Below are 19,646 nucleotides of genomic sequence, written 5' to 3' on the forward strand. Positions count from 1 at the left end.
GATGGATCTATTGGCGTTGAATTATCTTTGGTATGGCAATAAAGTGGTATGATATGAATGGCGACCCATGAGCTCAGCTATGGGAGCCTGATGTAGAAAATGTACCCTAGTGACAGGAATTCGATCTCGGTCACGCTCATGAGATACTCTCTGACTTGGGCCGGCGTGCTTTAATTACGCATCGCTTCGTGTATGGAGGACGTTTTGGCGGCCACTTAGCCATCCGTTCTATCTCCCTCACGACCTCCGCGTACACACTAAGCTTTTTAGCATTGAATTCGCAAATCTTCGCTGTGCAACGCCCCTCGAAGTCAGATAGACTCTCCGTCTCCCCGTCCCGCTCCTTGGGCATGGTCGTCGCGAAGATCAACTCCGCACACTCCTTGAACGCCTGTATCAGTTCGTCATGAATAACCTCATACATCCCTTGAGCATACTTCAGCCGCTCCGTCAGCTCCTCCGAACTCTTGACGCTCTCGCCCGGAAACGTGAACCCCTCAGGGAGCTCGGGCATGATGTTCGCCTCGACGCTCTTGACGCGCAGCCGCAGGTCTATCAGCCTCGCCTTCGAGCGCTGCGCCGTCTTCTCGCAATCCCTATGCGCCTTCCTCTGGTACCAGCCCAGTCCCTGCTGCTCCATGCAGGTCATGAGGTAGCCGCTGCGGTCGCACTCTCCCGCAAGCCGCAGCTGCGTGGTGGCGACGGGATCATAGTTCGGGTCGAGATCGTGGCCGAGGAAGCGCTCGATCTCCGTGATGCCGTGGAAGGTCTCCGTGTCGGAGTGCCCGCAGGTGTAGCTCACCTCGATCTTGTAGGCGGGCTCCCATGACTTTCCGTGGGTGCTCATGGTGCAGCGGAGGGGGTGTTCAGCCAGTCGGAAGGAAGAAGTGGGAAGGGGATAGATTTGGGTCAAATATGATGGAAAAGAGTTCTTTCTTATAAAATGGTCCTTGAGGAAGGATTGTGCACCTTGTGGTGTGTGTAGACAGTGCTGAAGTTGGATGCGTTGTGTAGACAAACATATTATATGACGACAGGGAGGCCTTGACATTGTTAATGTATTAGGTATTCTGAATGGTTCTAATAATGCCAATAACATTTCAGAATAGCAAGTCAGGAGCATTGAAGGGGCGAACATGGGAGTATGTTGGTGCTGAGAGGTGCCAAACTTTGCTCCTCCTGGTTGTATCTAGAGGCCTATTAAGGAATGGTTACTACAATCACAGCAGAAGGTATTGTCTGGACCTTCTTGCCCGGAAAGAGCAAATATGAGGGCCAAACAATGTCGGGTTTTTGGGAAAGCTTCTTTGTTTAGACCGTCTGGAAACAAAGCCAGTCCCCCAGTACATCATCACCCGCAATTAAGTGATGATAGAGTTTTTGGTCTATTGGGAAATTGGAAGATTGATACGTTAAGTTTGCATCAGGTCCAAAAGTGGGAGCAAATAAAGCTACGTGTGTCGTGATTATGAAGTGACTGGTGAATTTACTAAAGTCAGCGATAAAGCACTGAAATCCGTGTAGCGACGCTCGCAACGGTTGAGCGAAATGATACGATACTGATCCACGAGGTATGTACGACTGAACCCCTCGATCTTTTGAGCCAAAAAACATGAATGGATCTACCTCCAGCGTTTGGAAATGTTGAGTTCAGAGCTCTGGAGCCGCACGACTGGATGGCTCCGAGAGAGAATGACCTTCGATTGTAGTTGCTGGTTACAAAGCCTGGGGCATATTCTGAGCTCAATCCATCTCAAGCATGAACAGATCAATTAATTCGGCGGCATCGTTCGCTACAAGAAGGAGGCTTTGGAATGGCTTGTGGATGACCCGAGCATGTGAAGTTAGGCACTCTACAGGGACGAATCTAGGAATTTCAACTCCTATTTACGAGTATATAATGAAGAGTACTATCAAAGAGAAAGCAAGACGATTGAAAAGACGCGGATATTGTATCATATTTATGTTGTTTAGGTCGGTTTGTACGAAGGAGCAATCGGCCACCAAAACACCGATCATCTGCCAAGCACCAGGGGATGCCTAAGTGTTCAAGCGCTTACTTGTACATACAGTATCGACTAGATGATCCTTCGATATTATTTCTATATCGTCCTTCTCAACGTCATATGAATGTGGAAATAACATCATTCGCCAATTGAGGCACATTCAATGCCCTCCGACACCTTGAACTCGCCGCCACCGGAGCGATTACTTTCCTATCACTAATCACATGCAATGACGCGACGCGCTTTTCAAAGCCGAGGAGGGCAGGCACAAAAGGGCCGGACGGGCTAAATGCTCCCTACCAATAACGAACCTCGAATGTCGGAGAGAATACGAGTCGGACGATCTACTACTCCGTGAACTTTGACAATGAGCATCGCCTTACAAGTTCTCGAAGTTTTAAATACTGCATACATTGTGCTATTCGCAATCCTCATACCATCTCTTGCAGACCTCTTCTTCGGCATGAGTTCTAAATTCAAACCAGCGACTGATATCCCCAGCCTGGCCGGCAAGGTCATTTTGGTTACAGGAGGTCAATTGAGCCATCATATCCAATGCACTGCGCATATATACTGACAACTATACAGGAAATGCCGGCCTCGGAAAACAAACCATAAAGTACCTCGCACAGCATTCGCCTGCGCGCATCTACCTCGCAGCTCGAACTGCATCGAAGGCCGAAGCCGCAATCGAAGACATTAAGCGCGAGGTCCCCAACGCATGCCCAATCGAACATCTTCCTCTCGACCTGACTTCCTTCGCGTCCATTGCAACGGCGGCTGATACCCTCAAATCCAAGGAAAGGCGCCTCGACATTTTGATAAACAATGCGGGCGTAATGGCACTACCATATAGCCTGACAAAGGAAGGATATGAGATTCAGTTCGGTACGAACCACATGGGTCATGCTTTGTTCACAAAACTGCTCATGCCCGTTCTGTTGGAAACCGCCAAAACTCCAGATGCCGATGTGCGTATCGTCAACCTGTCCAGTATTGGCCACTACGGCGCACCTAGCGCAGGAGTAATATTCGAGCAACCTGCTCTCGAGCAACATAGCACCTGGAGACGTTATGGACAGTCCAAATTGGCAAACATTCTCTTCACGAAAGAGCTTGCTACACGATATCCGGAAATTACATCCATAGCTGTCCATCCAGGAGCGATTATCACAGATTTGTATGCGGGGGTGCGAACAAACTTCATAATGAACATCGGTCTTTGGATCTATAGCTTGTTTACACCCATATTGCCAGGCCATTTCAAGGACCCAACTGGCGGTGCCTTGACGCAGACTTGGGGCGCAAGTACTGCCAAAGAAAACTTGAAGAACGGCGCCTATTACGTCCCAATCGGAAAGCTCGCCCAGGGCAGCGCGAAGGCGAGGGATGATGGACTGGCGAAGAAGTTGTGGGAGTATACCGAAACAGAGTTTGCAAAGCACGGATATTAGTTACCGTTTCTCTGTTTCTTTGATACCACTTTTGCGACACATGTCTACACGATTGTTTAATATAGGTTGGGTAGGTTGGCCACCTGAAAAGAAAACGATTACTTAGTTAACTCCCATTCTTCAAACACGTTCTCTATGATCAAAATCTATCGTCTATTCAAAGTCTTCAAAATCGATCGTTTACACCTAACACCTCATTGATGCAGAAATGTAATACGCCCAGCAGCATCCTCAGGCAACCCGCACATTTCTCTAAAATCGCCTACCTCCACTCCCTTCCTCCTCACCTTTGCCGCAAAGCCACTAAGTCGACAGCTCCTCCCAGGACCTTTGTCACACCCAGGAATGGCAGTCACTCCGTCATTGATGTTAATCCTGACAAAGTTATCTTTTCCTACATGGCCCTGAGTCTCCACAGCACAGGACATCACCTCCAATGTGATGCGGCCTCCCATCGGGGATATCTGAGATTTTCTCCATAGCCGATCTTCTGGTATGTGGTCGAGGGGCAAGGGGTGAATATCGTCAATGATATCCAGGGCCGCAAGCATGGGTGCCATGTCGTCGTCATGCACACTGCAGACACAGCGATTAGTTCTCTGAGACGACCATTTCCCACCAGCGGGCAGAAGCGAAGGCATAATAGTGTGGAGGAAACTTACAAACTAAAGAACATTGGGCCAGCCTCCGGACCTTCAAGCATCAGATTTACGGTAGCATTCAGCCACAAGAAGCCCAAACCGGCGCCGTATTTCGTGCCTGGCCCCGCTCGGTAGTAGTGATGCAAATCACGAGCGTACTCGAAGTGCAGGAATTCTTGCTGCGTGAAGACATCACACCAACGGCTACTTCCACGCACCGTGGTCTCGAATCCGCACATTTCTTGCATAGCGTAGAGCTCGTCGTCCGTGAACTCGATACCCGGGTTCTGAGCGAGCAGCCGCGTGCGTGCAATAGGGAGGTAAGTGGCTCGGTAGGCGTGCATGGTCTTCCAGCCCTTGGCCCAGCCTTCGGTTTCGTCTTCAATGTAGGCGGGGCATGTGTCACCGGGTGTGAGGGAGTCACCACCCATCTCCGCGGTTTCAGGAATCACGTCCAAGGAGGCGACATCCTTCCAATCGATGCCGAAGAGGCCGGATGCGAAATAACGTGCAGTGTCTATGACACGATGGGAGTCACTGGCCCAGAGCGTGGTAGGATTTGGGCGAGAGAGAGCTCGAGCGACAAGATGCTCGTACCGTGTGCGAAAGCGTACGCCTGTCGTAAATGATCCAAGGGTACCGGAAAAGGGGCCAGTAGAAGTCAACTGTGCTAGCCGGGTATCATCTGTACTCGAAACTTAGCAGGATGTATCTCTACGTAGCTATAGTTGTACAATGTGATTGAAGCGCCCACGTAAATCCTGCACAACTTTGTGCAGATTTCGAACGAGTGCGTCAAGATAAGTCGCGATGAACAGTTTCTGAGCTTACCTGACCAGAACAGGTCCCAATCATTCACAAAAGCCAAATCACCTGTGAATTCAATCCTACTCTTCTTCATCCTTTCCAGCAGATTTCTCATTCTCGTCCCGGCCTTCTTAGTCGGATACCGTTCCGCGTGCCTGGACATCATATGTACTTGCTCCACTATGCAGCCATCAGGGACGGCGACACCTCCCTCAACGACATCAGCAACCTTCTCAACCCAGGGACCGTTACCACCTAGATGGTACAATATATTCCAATCTTTCGTTGTGGTGCCGGCGCCCTGGCCGTTGGGACGACTCCACAACCTCTGGGGATGAAGCCAAGTGCCCCAGCTCGAATGATGAGGTTTTTCCGAACACTCATATTCAAGATCCCCAGTATGGTTGCGATTTGAAGAATTGGTTTCTTCTAATAATTGGTAACCTTGATTGTATTTCCACTGGAGCGCAACCAATGCTGCTCCAATAGCAGATATCAGGACCAATAACCTGGATGACGACATTATGTACAAAGATATTCCGGTTACAATTTCAATACATTGTCGAGATTTTGGTTCAAGGCATGTCGAATGGGATGCCGATGCATACCCACTGCGAATAGAATGTCGGTGTGTACATGGTGAGAGAAAATGGGCTGCCAAGGTGCTAGCTGCTTTGGGAAAGACATGGCAATGAGGTTCATCGATGAGTGTTGATCTGCTCTGATCACATTGTAACTAAATAGACTACGAAAAATGTAGAAGTAATCGCGTTTACTGTTCAGGGTTGCCAATCGATGCACAAGGCACTATTGGACAATGATGTCATTGCCTTGATATGCGGGGAAATCTATATTCGGTCTTAGCTATGCTAATCGGAAGTTATAATGACCATGTCATTCCATTTTGCTATGAGATGAGACTGATTGGATTACTTCAATGTAGAAAATTACCGACTTGGTTTCAATGTACAGGTAGAACTTGAAGGGGTCAATGAATGTTGGCAAGGGATCACAGAGTCAGCAAGCATTGGTCATTTCGGGAGCCGAGGTACAGAGCGCGTTACATATCATTCCACTCCATCATCTCCGGCGACAACTCTCTAGACTTTGACCATCAACATCTCCAACGAAAATGGCAAAATACACAAACTCAAAGACCGCGCAAAGCATGCTTGAGCCGGATCCGGACGCGTTTGTGGAATACCAGCGCGACATCTACCGAGGCCTCCGCGCCCCAAAGTTCTCCACCAAGCCAGCACAATGGGAAGCTCAAGCACGGCAAACCATCCCAGAGCAGAACTTCTTGTACATCCAAGGATCGGCGAGTAGCGAGTCTACATATGCAGCCAACATCTCTGCCTTTGAACGATATCGGCTGCGACCATGGATGCTAGTCCAGGCTACGAAGCGAGACATGTCCGTGGAGCTATTCGGTAAACGATACAAGAGTCCCCTTCTCGTTGCCCCTATTGGAGTCCAAGAGATTGCGCATGCCGACGGAGAGGAAGCTACAGCACGTGCATGTGCAGCCGCGAAAGTGCCCATGATTCTATCGACAGCCGCGACACGTTCCATGGAGCAAGTCGCAAAAGCTAACGGGGATGGTGATCGGTGGTACCAGTTGTATTGGCCCAAACCACAGACTGAAGAGTTCACCGTAAGCCTCTTGAATCGTGCTAAGGCGAATGGATTCAAAGTTCTAGTCGTTACTCTAGATACGTTCATGATTGGATGGCGGCCAGCTGACCTTGATACCTCCTACTTGCCTTTCATTTATGGCCAAGGCTGCCAAATGGGCTTCTCAGATCCTGTCTTTAATAGGATGTACGACCAGCTCAAGGCAGAGGACAACAGAAAGCTCACAGAGAAGATCGGTGAAATTTGGTCGATACTAAAGCGGCCGGGTTCTATTAGCGGCACGGCTAAGGTACTTGCGAACGCGACCACAATGAAGAAAGCTATGTTCTTTACCAGTATTCTATCGTCCGGCACGTATAGAGATTGGGAGGATCTTCAGATCCTTCGGAAGCACTGGGAGGGCCCGATCGTATTGAAAGGCATTCAAACGGTTGAAGATGCCCATCGTGCTATAGAGTATGGGATCGAAGGTATCGTCGTCTCGAACCATGGAGGCCGACAATTGGATGGAGCGATCGGCTCACTGGATGCTTTGGCAGAGATTGGAGCAGACGAAAAAGTGAAAGCATCGGGGCTTACCCTGCTTTTTGACAGCGGAATTCGGACTGGGTCAGATGTGTTGAAGGCAATTGCATTGGGTGCAAAGGCTGTCCTTGTGGGACGCCCTTACATTTACGGGCTGGCGATGGGTGGTGAAAGTGGTGTAAAGCATGTGCTTGATTGCATTCTTGCTGACACGGACAACTCTCTGGCAAACCTGGGGAAGAAGAGCCTGACTGAGCTCAACCGGGATGACTTGCGATATGTTCAACAGCCATCGAAACTGTAATTTATGGTTGAATCTACCATGCCCAGATCGAATTGTAACCGCGGGCGTTTGGTCTTTATTTTACTGTCACAAAGTACAATATAATGTGCTATACTATTTCAAGCTCTTCTCACATGGAAATTGTATTATTCGAGACTCTTCTTGATTGTCTCCTCTAAGGGATCCGGCGTTTTCCCTACTTGTCTTAAGATATCCTCTAGAGTCGAATCCTTGATATCGCATTCGCCGTCGGGAAGAGCGTCATAAGTCGCGCTCCACCATTCAACAGAAGCTTTCTCCAACTGCCTCTCCTCGACATAATATCTCTGATACTCTTCCTTACTAACAACCTTCAACTTTACATCCTTATTCCTGATTTTAGATACGATGCCCGCAATATCTTGGAGGGACCATGTCTTATTCTGCGAAAGATAGACCGTCCTGCCACTCCACTCCTGAGAAGGTGCCGCCAAAATCTTCGCAGTCCCAAACGCCATGTCACGGATCGAGGTCCAGGAGATGGGTCCGTCACCAGCCACGACGATCTCCTTCCTCTCATCGTCTTTGAGTGCATGATAGTACCCAAAGTAAAGTGGCCAGCTTTCGTGGTACAGGCCCTCTCGAATGACGGTCCATTTAACATCGGTCAGCTCGCGAAGGTAAGCCTCAGTGCGGATGTGCGCTTTCATAACACTCGACTTGGACGGGTTTCCAAATGCTAGTGAGGTGTAGTAGATGTGTTTTACGCCCACTTTGCGCGCGGCGTCGATTGCGACGCGATGGTGGGCCTCGCGGCCTTTCCAGAGAGGTGCATCGTTGAAGTCCATGGAGATCCGAGGGGTGGAGACAAGGAACAACTTGTCGCATCCCGCATACCCCTTCTCTAGGGAAGCAGCGTCGTCGAAATTTGCATGACGGATGGTAATATTTTTGTTGCGGAGATATTTTAATCTTTGGTCTTGAGGGTCGGATGACGTCTGAAAAGGAAGATGAGCGATAGGCTTTCACAACTGGTAAAATGACGGCATGGGTAGGTACTTACGCAAATTACAAGTTCCTCTGGGGAGATAAGTGCATTATCGAGGATTGCATTCAAAACTGCGGACCCAAGCTTGCCCGTGGCGCTGGTGAGAGCAAACATTTTGTCTTGAACCGCACGACGTTCCGCTGAGTTCCAGGACGGATGAGGTATTGTTCTGCGTTGGCTGGGTGGAGACAATCATGTCGTCAGTATCTCGTGGTGGGGTCCATACTGGCTGGCTGCAGGGATCCATTTTGCTTCGCTATATTGAGTACCAATTGGAGGGAGTAGACAATATTGAAACACCAAAAACCCCAATGCTACTGGAGATATTCGTTTGTAAATCATATACTCCAATAGTCTTCTTTAACCTTGCGCAGTGCAACTCTCAAGTTACAAATCACCCAACAATGAAAAGATAGCCGAGCCGTTCAAATCGGCCTGTTCCGGTGGTAGCTCTAGGCTGCATCACATGAAGTGGATCTACTTCGTGTAGGAATTATCGATTATACTGCTATAGTCGATGCAATGTCTATAGATAGGTCAGTTATCGGCCGATTGCTTGCCAGGACTGTTCATGTTCAAAAGGATGGATGGATACACAGCATGGACACAGTAGATACCTAATACAAAACGTCTGCACGGGCCCTTGCACTTGCATACGCAACGTCTCGCCTTGCTCGCCTTACTCGAATCTTCAACATAGATCACTCCACCCCTTCGTCGCCTAATTCATGAAATCTAGTCACCCGATTCAATAAATATGTGAACTTTTGGCGGAATTTTTCGCATGTCAAGATTTCTGCTTCATTGCACAACAGTTCAGGATGGCTTCTGAGCATCTTCGCACCGTCATCGACGTCCTGAAAGCGCACCGTTTTGCTACTGCCTCTGTGCTCGGCCTCGCAGCCATATCGCCATGGGCGATTAGAGACTATCGCCTCTTCCTTTCATATGGCCCCGGAGGCTTACCATACAACCCACTCGGTTGGTTGGTGGCCAACATATTCAATCTGATTAGTCGTGAGCAACTCTCCACGACTGTGTACAGCCACCGAGGTTTTCCCCTTGATGACGAGCCCGGTTTCCTGCCAGCGGGGTTTCCCCAAAAACGTGCCTCACCACGACCCCTCTTTGGCGCTCATGCGGTCCCGCAGAGACAATTAGATCAACTGCCGACTGAAGCTATCAGACAAAGCCTCATTGACCGCTTTGCTGAGTTGGGACAACAGACGCAAGAGAAGGGCCTCACAGAAGTCAAGCAGAGCCTTCTCGAGCGCCGCCATGACGCTATACACGTGTCCAAGAAGCGACAATGGCACGCGCTGGCGGATCAGACGCGCGGAGAGATCTCGCATGTACATGCAGGTCTAGACGGCAGTCTGCATGTCACACTACATCCTTCAGACTGTAAAGCGGTAATAGAGGCGGGATGGGGTCAGCGACACCCATTATCTGGTGTTAGGCTTCTTCAAACACTTCTGGGACTCAGTCTCCCAATCAGCTATGTGGTGATATATGCCCCACGGGACGAGGCGGAGATTGAAATTGCCATAACCATCGTGAAGGCATCAATCGAGTATATGACAAGCGCACGAGGCGCTTTGGAGTAAGACGAACCCAAAATTTGGGGAAACGAATGTTGCAACGACAATCGAGCAGAGGCTGGACTAGTACTGCAGGGCAGCTTTGGTATGACTCCCGACTATATTTGCACAAGGACGCAATACAATAATGCACATGGAGACTGTGGGGCGGCTGTCCCTTTTTGCGGGGTAGCTCCGTCTCTCCGCAACTCGTGGCTTGTAACTAATAAACTAAGCATTGGGGTAGGGCTGGAGTTGAACTTTGGCCTGGCTTTGAATCTACTGTCACCTATTCTGAGCGGAGTCTTCCTTTCATCCAAAATCAATATCTTACTGCATTATCTATTGATGCTGTGTTGCAATACCGTTTCCAATTATCGCAAAACGCCCGATGTATATCTTATAGCCGGGAAACTTGCAGGTATATTATCCCTTCATAGGCGAGACGAGTCCTGGGGACGAGTAAGGTCCATACTGGAAATCTGCAAGGTTCCTCTCCAACAGCCCATGTCGGTTCTGCCAACCCGAGCCCAATCCAGCCATTCACCCTTTGTGTGGGGCCTCCAGGTGAATTGTGCAACCCCACAAGGGGTCTCGCACCCATGCTAAATTCAGAGAGATTTATGAAGATCAAATATTTCCAGGCCATGGAAGCTGCATTTCGCTTGATCGCGCGCTTGAGCCGATGCACCTGAGCCGTTAAGTTGTCCAATTTACTTTCTTAAGTAGAAGACCCTCTCCTCGCTGATCATTTGTTTTGAACATTGCGCCTACCACCAAGTCCCACCTTGACCCTTCGCCATGGGGTTTCTCGGAGTTTTAGAAGACAAACATCTCCAACATGTTCCTGCCACCGTGATTCTAAGCGAGGAACAATCGCGGCCGACCGAGGCGACTGCTGGTCTGAAACGCGGCACTGGAAAGGATGCAGACATCATTTTGATACCGCAGCCGTAAGTTTACCACACCATCCATCTTTAGATTGCATCATACCAACGTTCTTTCGCAGCTCCGAAGACCCCAACGACCCATTGAACTGGCCATGGCAAAAGAAATGGACCATCATGTTTATCATAGCCTTTGGCTCAACCCTTTACGCAGCAGTCCTCGCCCCGCTTCTCTCTCCAGCACTCGTCGTGATCGCAATGGATTTCAAGGTCCAAGTGGCAGACATTACCGTCATTTCAGGCTACATGCTACTGGTAACTGCAGCCTCTGGGCCCATCATATCTGCGCTATCCCGAAAATACGGGAAGAGATTCATGCTCATTCTCTCATCACTCTTTGGACTTGTTGGAACCATCGTTGGTAGCGCGGTCTACAGTTATGATGGGCTTCTCGCAGCGCGTATAATTCAGGGTGGCTCAATGTAGGGCTCATACTCCAAGAAATACATCAGGTCATCAGAATTAACATGAAGCAGCTCCGCTTTCGAATCACTCGTTGTCTCTATGATTGGCGATCTATTCTTTGTTCACCAACGTGGGCTGTGGATGACTCTCATCCAGTTCATCTTGGGTGCAGCTTCGAATTTCTCTGCTATCATCGTTGGGCCTATCGCTACAGACCTCGGTTGGCGCTATCTTTTCCATATCCTCATCGCCTTTGCCGCACTTGAAGTTTTCCTCTTGTTCTTCTTTGTACCCGAGACAGCCTACAATCGCGACCATCGTTATGACATCGACGAACTGGCTGAGGACAACCTCCAGGAGCTTGCTGCCGCAGAAAAGCGGCATACGCAACCCTCATCGATCCAAAAGGACACTGGCAGCGACGAGGTTGTGAGAATGGAGACAGCGGTATCCGCCAACCCAACATACGGCCCAAAGAAAACTTTCGCACAGGAGCTTGCACTTTTCTCAGGCACATATAGCGATGACAATCTTCTTCAGCTAATGATTGCCCCGTTCGCCGTCTGCCTAAACCTAGCGGTGCTCTGGATGGTGATTGTCACCGGTGGCCTGACAGCCTTCTTCGTCGCTCAATCCTACGATATGGCACAAATCTTCATGTTCCCACCATATAATCTCTCTGCAGCAGGGGTTGGATACCTATCCCTCGGGCCCTTCCTCGGCGGCCTTCTGGGTTCCATTGTACTTGGTGCCACGCTCGATCCGATCATCAAATGGTGCGCAAAACACAACGGCGGCATCTATGAGCCTGAATACCGTCTCCTGGGTATGATTCCTTCCCTTCTCACTGGTGTTGGCCTCTTCGCCTTCGGTTACATGTGCGAAAACCATTTCTCCTACTACGCAACGGCCACCATGCACGGAATGGACCTGTTCGGCATCGTCTGCGCCGCCATCTCTGCTTCTGCATATGTTATCGACGCATACCGCGACATGTCTTCTGAGATTTTCATCATGAACATGCTGTTTAAGAACCTCCTCTTCTATGGATTCAGCTACTTTGTGAATGACTGGACGGCTGAGGCTGGCCCTGCTGTAGTGTTTTACACGTTTGGTGGTATCGCTTTTGCCATGACCTGCACAACTCCCTTCTTCTTCTTTTGGGGCAAAAGGTACAGGAGCTTCTGGCATAGACATAATATGCTGGAGAAATGGGGAATCAGGACTCATGCGGAAATGTAATTTGGAAAGATTGTTCAGCTACGATGGTTCCAAGTCGCGCTCACGCTCTCTGAGAGCCTCTGCGATAACTTATGATGAAGACAGCTTTACTTATGTGCAGTAATTTGTAGGCAGATTAATCTATTCAAATCTTCAAGAAGAGTACTTAGACCTTAGCACACTAGGGCACGAGAAAGGGTGGCTTACATCTACCTGGTCTAACCCACTTGATGAAGAGATACAGCCACGCTGTTCTACATTAGGACCTCCGCCTTTTCAAACAAGGCAACGTCTTAATTGACGTTTACGATAGTATGACGAAGACATGGTAAAGGACCAATCATTGAGGTTCGAATTCCTCCTTGCAATGAAGAGTGACAATTCGGTCTTCGGTATTCACGCGGGGTTGCCCTCGCACTCGCGACCATGTCCCATCTAGGCCTAGCGCTGTAGCCATCGAACTGGCATCTTCATCCCCTCATGTTGGGCGATCACCACTCAGGGCAGCCAAACAGCGATCGGACGATATACGTGCCGAGGCAGCAGGAATTGCACATGAATTAAGCACTCGTAACTGCGAAGACATATAAGCACTAATGGAATCTTGATGCCAATGTTTCGCGCGCTCGATAGTTCGACAGCTTTGTAACCTGTACTCGAGCGAGAATATTGGTGAGAGGATCGAACGGCATCAAGTACAACTTGTTATTTTTTCGGCAAAGAAGATGGATACTCCAATAGTTAACATTACTTTCTTATCCCTCCTCGAGGCATTGCTTTCCTTCAGACTTGCTCCTGATATTTTGCCGGTGAAGACGTTCACACGGGCCTTACTCACCTTTAGTCTCGTCAATTACTCCATCTATTTCATCTACCGCGTATTCATATATCCATTCTTCCTGTCGCCATTACGACATCTCCCTTCTCCTCCCAATGGCGGGCTACCGATATTTGGCCACGGCTTTGCGATGCTGAAGTGGCCGCCAGGCTCACCGCATCTGAGAATGATCAAGGAAACAGAAAATGACGGGATCGTTCTTGTGCGCAGCTTCTTCAATGCTGAACGTCTCATACTGTCGAAACCAGCCGCAATAGCAGAAGTGCTGGTTGCCAAAAGCTACGAGTTTGAGAAACCTCCATGGATTAGAGCGTTCTTACGAAAGTTCCTGGGCGATGGCTTGTTGGTGACTGAGGGCGACGAACATAAGCACCAGCGAAAGCAGATTATGCCTGCTTTCAGCTTTCGCCATATCAAAGAATTGTATCCGGTGTTCTGGTCGAAGTCGATCCAACTATGCCAGGTGATCAAGTCGGAGCTGGGAGATTCCAACGACAAAGTACTGGAGTTCAATCATTTTACAACACAGGTTACACTTGATATAATTGGACTTGCGGGCCTGGGACGAGATATCGGGTCGCTCAGGAACGCGGACGATGAGCTTATCGAACTTTATGAAGAGATTCTGGAGCCGACACCCGAGAAAGGAGCATACTTCGTCTGCCATCTCTTGTTCCCGTCCAAGCTCATTGCGTGGCTACCGTGGAAACTAAACGAGCGCGTTAGGATTACCACTTCGAAACTGAAGCAGATATGCATAGATTTCGTCAGGGACAAAAGGGCCAGGATGAAGGTGGAGGACAAGTCACACTTGGACATCCTGTCTATCATGATCCGTTCAAATGACTTCTCGGATGAGGGCATCGTTGACCAGCTTTTGACTTTTCTCGCTGCGGGGTGAGTACACTTGTAGCTTCGTCCTCTGGCGCAACTGACATTCGAACAGTCATGAAACGACATCATCCGCATTGACCTGGACGGCGTATCTTCTTGCGACCCAGCCAGACGTACAGCGCCGGCTTCGCACAGAGATTCACGATGCCATTCAAGACCCTGAGACCCTTTCCAGTCCTGACGTCGATATTGCAAATTTGCTTGAATCTCTCCCATTCCTCAACGCAGTCTGCAACGAAACCCTTCGTCTGTACCCCACAATCCCCGTATCCGCCCGCCACTCCACGCGAGATACATCAATTTGCGGTCAATTCGTCCCCAAAAATACCGATATCCTCATCATACCCTGGGCGACCAACCGCGATCCCTCAATCTGGGGCGACGACGCAGAATCTTTCAGACCCGACCGGTGGCTCGATCCCACGACTGGAAAGGCAAACTACGTCGGTGGCGTCGATAGCAATTATTCGTTCTTGACCTTCTTCCACGGCCCAAGGAGTTGCATTGGGCAAGGGTTTGCGAGGGCGGAGTTGAGATCGTTGGTGGCGGCTTTCGTGGGAAGCTTTGAGATGGAAATGGCGAATCCAAATGCGATTGTAATGCCGGGTGGTGCGGTCACTATCAAGCCTAGGGATGGGTTGCGTTTGAAGTTGAGGCCTCTTGACTGGTAATCTTTGGACTTCAAAAAAGGTCGGAGTATTACCAGTTCAGCGTACTGTTCTTTAAGGTTGAAGGCACATATAGTGATATTTAGGAGCCGATGAAATAGCGGAAGATGCTCAGGGTCATAAATACAAGAGCATACCCATGGACAATGCAATTTACTCTGCACAGTGTCAGCATTGCTATCTTTGAGACGGTTTCTTCCGTCTGAATCGAGGTCAATCCTATTCACCAATAACTCTTTCCAACGTTTTTCACCCTGAGACGAGGTAGGTTTTTTTATGAGCGTCAATGAACCACACTGTACTATCGTATGCTAAGAGTGTCTTGTCTTGAAATTAAAATCGAATAGTCTGTTGGCATGCTACGCTTGAAAATATGAAGAAGAAATACGTAAATAAATAGCGTTGGACAGGCTTATGGTGTGTTGTTTGGCCGTGGAAGTCAGGCGTGCATGTGTGTTGATCATAGTATCCCGATAAGTTGAAGATGTGAGGCGAATGGAGCAACTAGCTAACAGGATGATTTCGAAAATGGACCTCCATTCAAAGCCTCTAATCTCGGAGAATACTTTAAGATTCATCGGAGGGCTGGTAACGAATACGAGGTTAGAGCAATACGAACAGTTAGTGGAGAAACGCTCTGACTTGCAACCATGCCTACAACGAGCATCGTCGATTGAACCTTGCCTGGGATGAATACACTCTGGGTGCCATAGAATCTTGAACTCCTCCCAGATTATGAAGAAAAGTACTGGCAAATTGAAAGAAGGCGTCTCCAATGTACTTTCAGGGTACGTACAGCACCTATTGCAAAAACTTTTATTTACAGGAGTAGCATAGTGCACGACTCCCCAACAGCCCTGCTGTACGGGAGGCCTAATGTCAACGGCCCCTAGGTGCTAGATCGAAAAACTCATTTAGCTCACGAGTCACCCGAGGTTTTGTCGGAGCGCAGCCGAAACATCTTTTAAGAGAAGCTGGATGATGGACACAGAGGCAAATCTCCTGGCGTGTCTGAATTCCAAGCCTGTGTTTGAAAGTGCTACTCACTGTTTCGGCATAGTAAAGCCCTTACATTTGGACGCTCCGAGAGCCCCTATGAGACCTCACGAGTAATGACTTGACTGGATTTTAAAAGCATGAGTCTGTAAATGCTCACGGGGCGGTAAATGTAACTTTAATGAGCATATTTTCCGTCTTTGCTCGGGATCTGGGTAGTAGTCCAGCCCGCTTGGTACTTATGGACCTACAGTGCGAAACTCTCCATAGATGATTGCCGCTTTTTGTCCCCGTCTAGAATGATTCATGTCTTTCTGCAAAGAAATGGGGACACTATTGGGCTGGCATGTGCGTGGTGGCAAGATAAAGAGCTGGAGTGTTAGCTATTATTCAGATTAGATGCAGGCAACAGATTTCTGAATGCGAAACAAAGGCCCAGTACCAAAGTGCACCTCCTATTGTAGGGGCTGGTTTCCTTCACCTGCAACAACCAACAGCGACGTGTTCCGTTCTAGGCGCAGCGTTCGATGATTATCTAAACATCTCCAATATCAATTCCATTCTGGAAATGATCAGATGGTGGATCTGATAATTTAGCCTCGGGGACAAGTCCTAGGCGGGCGAAAGCTCTTCTGGGAATACCGCCGAGCTTACGAGCAGTTCTCTATCGTCCCATAGTGCCAAGCGAAGAAAGTGTCTTGGTGGAGAAAGTTTCAACACATTTCCGCGTAAGTCTTACGTAGCATGTGGTTCTCTGAAAATGTTAAGCGGAAAAGTAGAGATAGCTTTTGTTTAGTAATGGACTTAAAACGCTGAGAGAGAGAATTCTGGATTATGAGACAAGATTGTCAGAACGACCAATCCCTACACCCTTTGTTACCTCGAATGCGCGACTGGAGAGAGCATCTGACTTAGACGTTTTCCAGTTGATCTTTGCAACAGCTTTGAACATTCATCCTCTATGTTTATGTCATCAATGACTGTTGGCTTATGTTGTTGCCACAGTGGATACAAGAACAGAGGTGATGGTGGATGGACTTTGATGGAGGGGTATCGTTCAAGAATCCATTGTATGGTTGAGGAGCGGAATGTAGCGCGGTCCTGTTTAATGGCCAGGGCTCACAACTGCCAAGGGGGGGCCGGCTGAACTCAATGGCGCCCAGGGCTCGGGCACTGAGAGGTGGATATCTGATGGAAAAGTTGCAATTCACTAGGCAAAGATGTCCAATTGTTCTCATCTGATAATCGCACTGGGGCGTTGGCGGTCCTCAACCCTGTCGCGCCACCCTTCTCGCTTCCTCATTAGCGTGTCGACTTTCAGGAACTATGCGAAGAATCTAATCTGATAATCTAATGATTGGCAGGTGCCATAGCTCTACGGGCGACATCGGATTGGACACCCTGCTCGAAGTAGATGACCGTTCGATGCGTATGTTCGGATTTTTCGATCGTCTTGGTGTACCCTCCACCACTACTTGGACGCCTGACGAAACTCTTGCCTCTTCCAGATCAGTGTCTACTCATGGCATGGTTTTAAAATGTTGATCTTGCCCATTGCGTTCATGATTTTCCCTCATTGTGCCAGTCTATCTTTCAATTCCTTTCCTTAAATTTGGGTACCTTCCGGACAACTGGTCCTATTGTGACGCTGTACCGGACTGTCTGCTTGTTGCTTGCCGAGTTGTTCAGTTTTCACCATGTCGGCCTTCCAACCTGACGTGTTGCATCCAATCAACAACAACGTAGTTCGCCCGTCTGCAGAAATTACGGTCGAGAAAGATGCTGTACACGATATCGAGGCGAACAGCGTGGACAAGGAGCCTGAGCAACATTATCAAAATGGAATTGAGCGCGTGAGAGCTATCACTAGCATTTGGTCCAAGACAACGCTTATCACTATGTTCATTCTGTGAGTAATCTATGCCCCGTGCTCGACAGTACGATTGCACATTATTTATAAATTCCTCTAGGCTCTACCTCATCGATTTCGTGGACTTCCTACAGAACTCTGTCGACTCTGCGCTTAATCCTTATGTCACGTCAGCCTTTGCCAGTCATGGCCTCCTCAACGTTGCCAGTGTCATCTCAACGGCACTTGGTGGTTGTATTCCCCTCACGATCGCTAAGGTCATCGACATCTGGGGCCGTGTTGAGGGTTTTGCCTTCATGCTCCTTCTCAGTGTTATCGGTATAATCATGAAGGCGGTTTGCAAAAACGTTCAGACCTACATCGCTGCTCATGTATTGTACTGGGCTGGTCACATCGGTATCCTCTACGTTGTTGATGTTATGTGCGCCGACATGACAACACTGAAGAATCGTATGATTATCTACGGTATCAACGGGACTCCCCGAATTGCTGCCACTTTTGCTGGGCCGAAAATAGCCGATCTGTATCTGAAGAATTCGACTTTCCGATGGGCATTCGGCACTTTTGCCATTCTTCTCACTGCATCTAGCATTCCGGCCATGGCTCTCATGATATTTATGTACAGCAAGGCTAAGAAGGCTGGCACTATCAACAAGCAAAGATCGAACCGAAACATTTTCCAGTCATTTGCCTACTACTTTGTTCAGTTTGATAGTAAGTTTGGGAGTTAATTGACAAAATAAAAGGTTGCTAACTTGGGATATCAGTAATTGGAATCCTGTTGATCATGCTCGCATTCTGCCTGTTCCTGTTGCCATTTACTTTGGTAAACTACGCTCCTAATGGTTGGAAGACCGGGTACATCATTGCTATGATTGTTCTGGGCATACTCTTGTTCCCAACTTTCGTTGTCTGGGAAAGGAACCACGCACCTGTTCAGTTCTTGCCATGGAAATACCTCAAAGAGCCAACGATCGTCGGATCTTGCCTTCTCTACGGTGTCATGTTCCTCTCGACTTTCTGCTGGAACGGTTACTTCAATTCCTATCTTCAGGTTGTTCACAGGCAAAGCGTCGTCCACTCTGGTTACATCCTCAACTCCTTCTCTCTCACTTCGTCGGTCTTTGGTCCTCTTATCGGAATGTTTATCAGCTGGAGTGGCAATTTCAAGTGGACCGCATATGCTGGTGTGCCAATCATGCTGATTGGTACCGCCCTTTTGATTCCATTCCGAGCTCCCGAAACTGCTCCCGGTGTTCTAGCACTTACGCAGGTTCTTGTTGGTCTTGGTACGGGAATTTTCGCCATCTGCGCTCAACTCGCTGTCATGGCTCCAGTTACCCACCAAGAAATTGCGGTCGTCAACGCTATTTGGGGCCTGTTCGGTGGCTTCGGATCATCCATTGGATTCGCCATTGCTGGTGGTCTATGGAACAACCTCATGCCCGCTCAACTCAGCCAACGTTTGCCAGAGGAAAGCAAGCACTTGGCGCGCGAAATTTTCGGTTCAATGCCGAAGCAGATGGCATACCTTGATGGAACTCTTGAGCGTGCTGCAATCGTTGACTCCTATAGCTATGTCCAGCGCAGGATGGTTATCACCGGAGCATGCTTCGTTCCTCTCTGTTTAGCATCCATCTGGATCTGGAAGAACATCAATGTGAGGAAGCTAGAGGAGGAGCAGGGCAAGCAAACCAAGGGCATGGTTTTCTGAGCTCATTGCAATCTCTGGCCTTTGCTGAAGCATGTATGCGCGGATAGTAAACGCCACAACATAGAAAGTCGAAGTTAGAATGTGAAAAGACCATGATAATAATTAATAGATACATTCGCTCTCTATGTTGTT

General features: G+C 48.8%; 10 protein-coding genes across 10 annotated transcripts; 7 read left to right on the forward strand and 3 right to left on the reverse strand.

The window, feature by feature from the left end:
• Window positions 1–23: 23 nt before the first annotated feature.
• On the reverse strand, window positions 24–1,449 carry BU24DRAFT_151449 (uncharacterized protein). The gene has a single exon (XM_033521262.1). It carries the CDS (start codon window positions 1,136–1,138, stop codon window positions 137–139), a length of 1,002 nt encoding a protein of 333 aa, XP_033385802.1. The 5' UTR covers window positions 1,139–1,449; the 3' UTR covers window positions 24–136.
• A 1,020-nt stretch (window positions 1,450–2,469) lies between these two features.
• On the forward strand, window positions 2,470–3,460 carry BU24DRAFT_344785 (oxidoreductase-like protein; the record flags this gene model as incomplete). The annotated part of the gene is made up of 2 exons (XM_033523416.1): window positions 2,470–2,539; window positions 2,595–3,460. 2 exons carry the CDS (start codon window positions 2,470–2,472, stop codon window positions 3,458–3,460), a joined length of 936 nt encoding a protein of 311 aa, XP_033385803.1.
• A 1-nt stretch (window position 3,461) lies between these two features.
• On the reverse strand, window positions 3,462–5,515 carry BU24DRAFT_151543 (phosphoglycerate mutase-like protein). Its single transcript, XM_033521265.1, has 3 exons — window positions 4,933–5,515; window positions 4,123–4,786; window positions 3,462–4,036 (listed from the first exon to the last, which is right to left on the reverse strand). Exons 1-3 carry the CDS (start codon window positions 5,429–5,431, stop codon window positions 3,655–3,657), a joined length of 1,545 nt encoding a protein of 514 aa, XP_033385804.1. The 5' UTR covers window positions 5,432–5,515; the 3' UTR covers window positions 3,462–3,654.
• Window positions 5,516–5,852: 337 nt separating this feature from the next.
• On the forward strand, window positions 5,853–7,732 carry BU24DRAFT_420514 (L-lactate dehydrogenase). The gene has a single exon (XM_033527494.1). It carries the CDS (start codon window positions 6,041–6,043, stop codon window positions 7,373–7,375), a length of 1,335 nt encoding a protein of 444 aa, XP_033385805.1. The 5' UTR covers window positions 5,853–6,040; the 3' UTR covers window positions 7,376–7,732.
• BU24DRAFT_151516 (NAD(P)-binding protein) lies at window positions 7,438–8,848 on the reverse strand. The gene is made up of 2 exons (XM_033521264.1): window positions 8,397–8,848; window positions 7,438–8,331 (listed from the first exon to the last, which is right to left on the reverse strand). The coding sequence occupies exons 1-2, from the start codon at window positions 8,493–8,495 to the stop codon at window positions 7,501–7,503; spliced, it is 930 nt and encodes a 309-aa protein (XP_033385806.1). The 5' UTR covers window positions 8,496–8,848; the 3' UTR covers window positions 7,438–7,500.
• Window positions 8,849–8,975: 127 nt separating this feature from the next.
• BU24DRAFT_151604 (uncharacterized protein) lies at window positions 8,976–10,375 on the forward strand. Its single transcript, XM_033521267.1, has one exon. It carries the CDS (start codon window positions 9,203–9,205, stop codon window positions 9,986–9,988), a length of 786 nt encoding a protein of 261 aa, XP_033385807.1. The 5' UTR covers window positions 8,976–9,202; the 3' UTR covers window positions 9,989–10,375.
• On the forward strand, window positions 9,883–10,666 carry BU24DRAFT_151568 (uncharacterized protein). Its single transcript, XM_033521266.1, has 2 exons — window positions 9,883–10,067; window positions 10,198–10,666. Exons 1-2 carry the CDS (start codon window positions 10,015–10,017, stop codon window positions 10,568–10,570), a joined length of 426 nt encoding a protein of 141 aa, XP_033385808.1. The 5' UTR covers window positions 9,883–10,014; the 3' UTR covers window positions 10,571–10,666.
• A 96-nt stretch (window positions 10,667–10,762) lies between these two features.
• On the forward strand, window positions 10,763–12,555 carry BU24DRAFT_343527 (MFS general substrate transporter; the record flags this gene model as incomplete). The annotated part of the gene is made up of 3 exons (XM_033523373.1): window positions 10,763–10,914; window positions 10,971–11,330; window positions 11,385–12,555. 3 exons carry the CDS (start codon window positions 10,763–10,765, stop codon window positions 12,553–12,555), a joined length of 1,683 nt encoding a protein of 560 aa, XP_033385809.1.
• A 447-nt stretch (window positions 12,556–13,002) lies between these two features.
• Window positions 13,003–15,159, forward strand: BU24DRAFT_388760 (cytochrome P450). The gene is made up of 2 exons (XM_033525016.1): window positions 13,003–14,269; window positions 14,319–15,159. The coding sequence occupies exons 1-2, from the start codon at window positions 13,260–13,262 to the stop codon at window positions 14,935–14,937; spliced, it is 1,629 nt and encodes a 542-aa protein (XP_033385810.1). The 5' UTR covers window positions 13,003–13,259; the 3' UTR covers window positions 14,938–15,159.
• Window positions 15,160–17,316: 2,157 nt separating this feature from the next.
• On the forward strand, window positions 17,317–19,606 carry BU24DRAFT_367356 (siderophore iron transporter-like protein mirB). The gene is made up of 3 exons (XM_033524343.1): window positions 17,317–17,839; window positions 17,901–18,514; window positions 18,568–19,606. Exons 1-3 carry the CDS (start codon window positions 17,628–17,630, stop codon window positions 19,512–19,514), a joined length of 1,773 nt encoding a protein of 590 aa, XP_033385811.1. The 5' UTR covers window positions 17,317–17,627; the 3' UTR covers window positions 19,515–19,606.
• The last annotated feature ends 40 nt before the right edge of the window (window positions 19,607–19,646 follow it).

This window comes from Aaosphaeria arxii (assembly GCF_010015735.1).
Source record: "Aaosphaeria arxii CBS 175.79 unplaced genomic scaffold BU24scaffold_3, whole genome shotgun sequence".
In the NCBI taxonomy this organism is placed as follows: Eukaryota; Fungi; Ascomycota; class Dothideomycetes; order Pleosporales; genus Aaosphaeria; species Aaosphaeria arxii.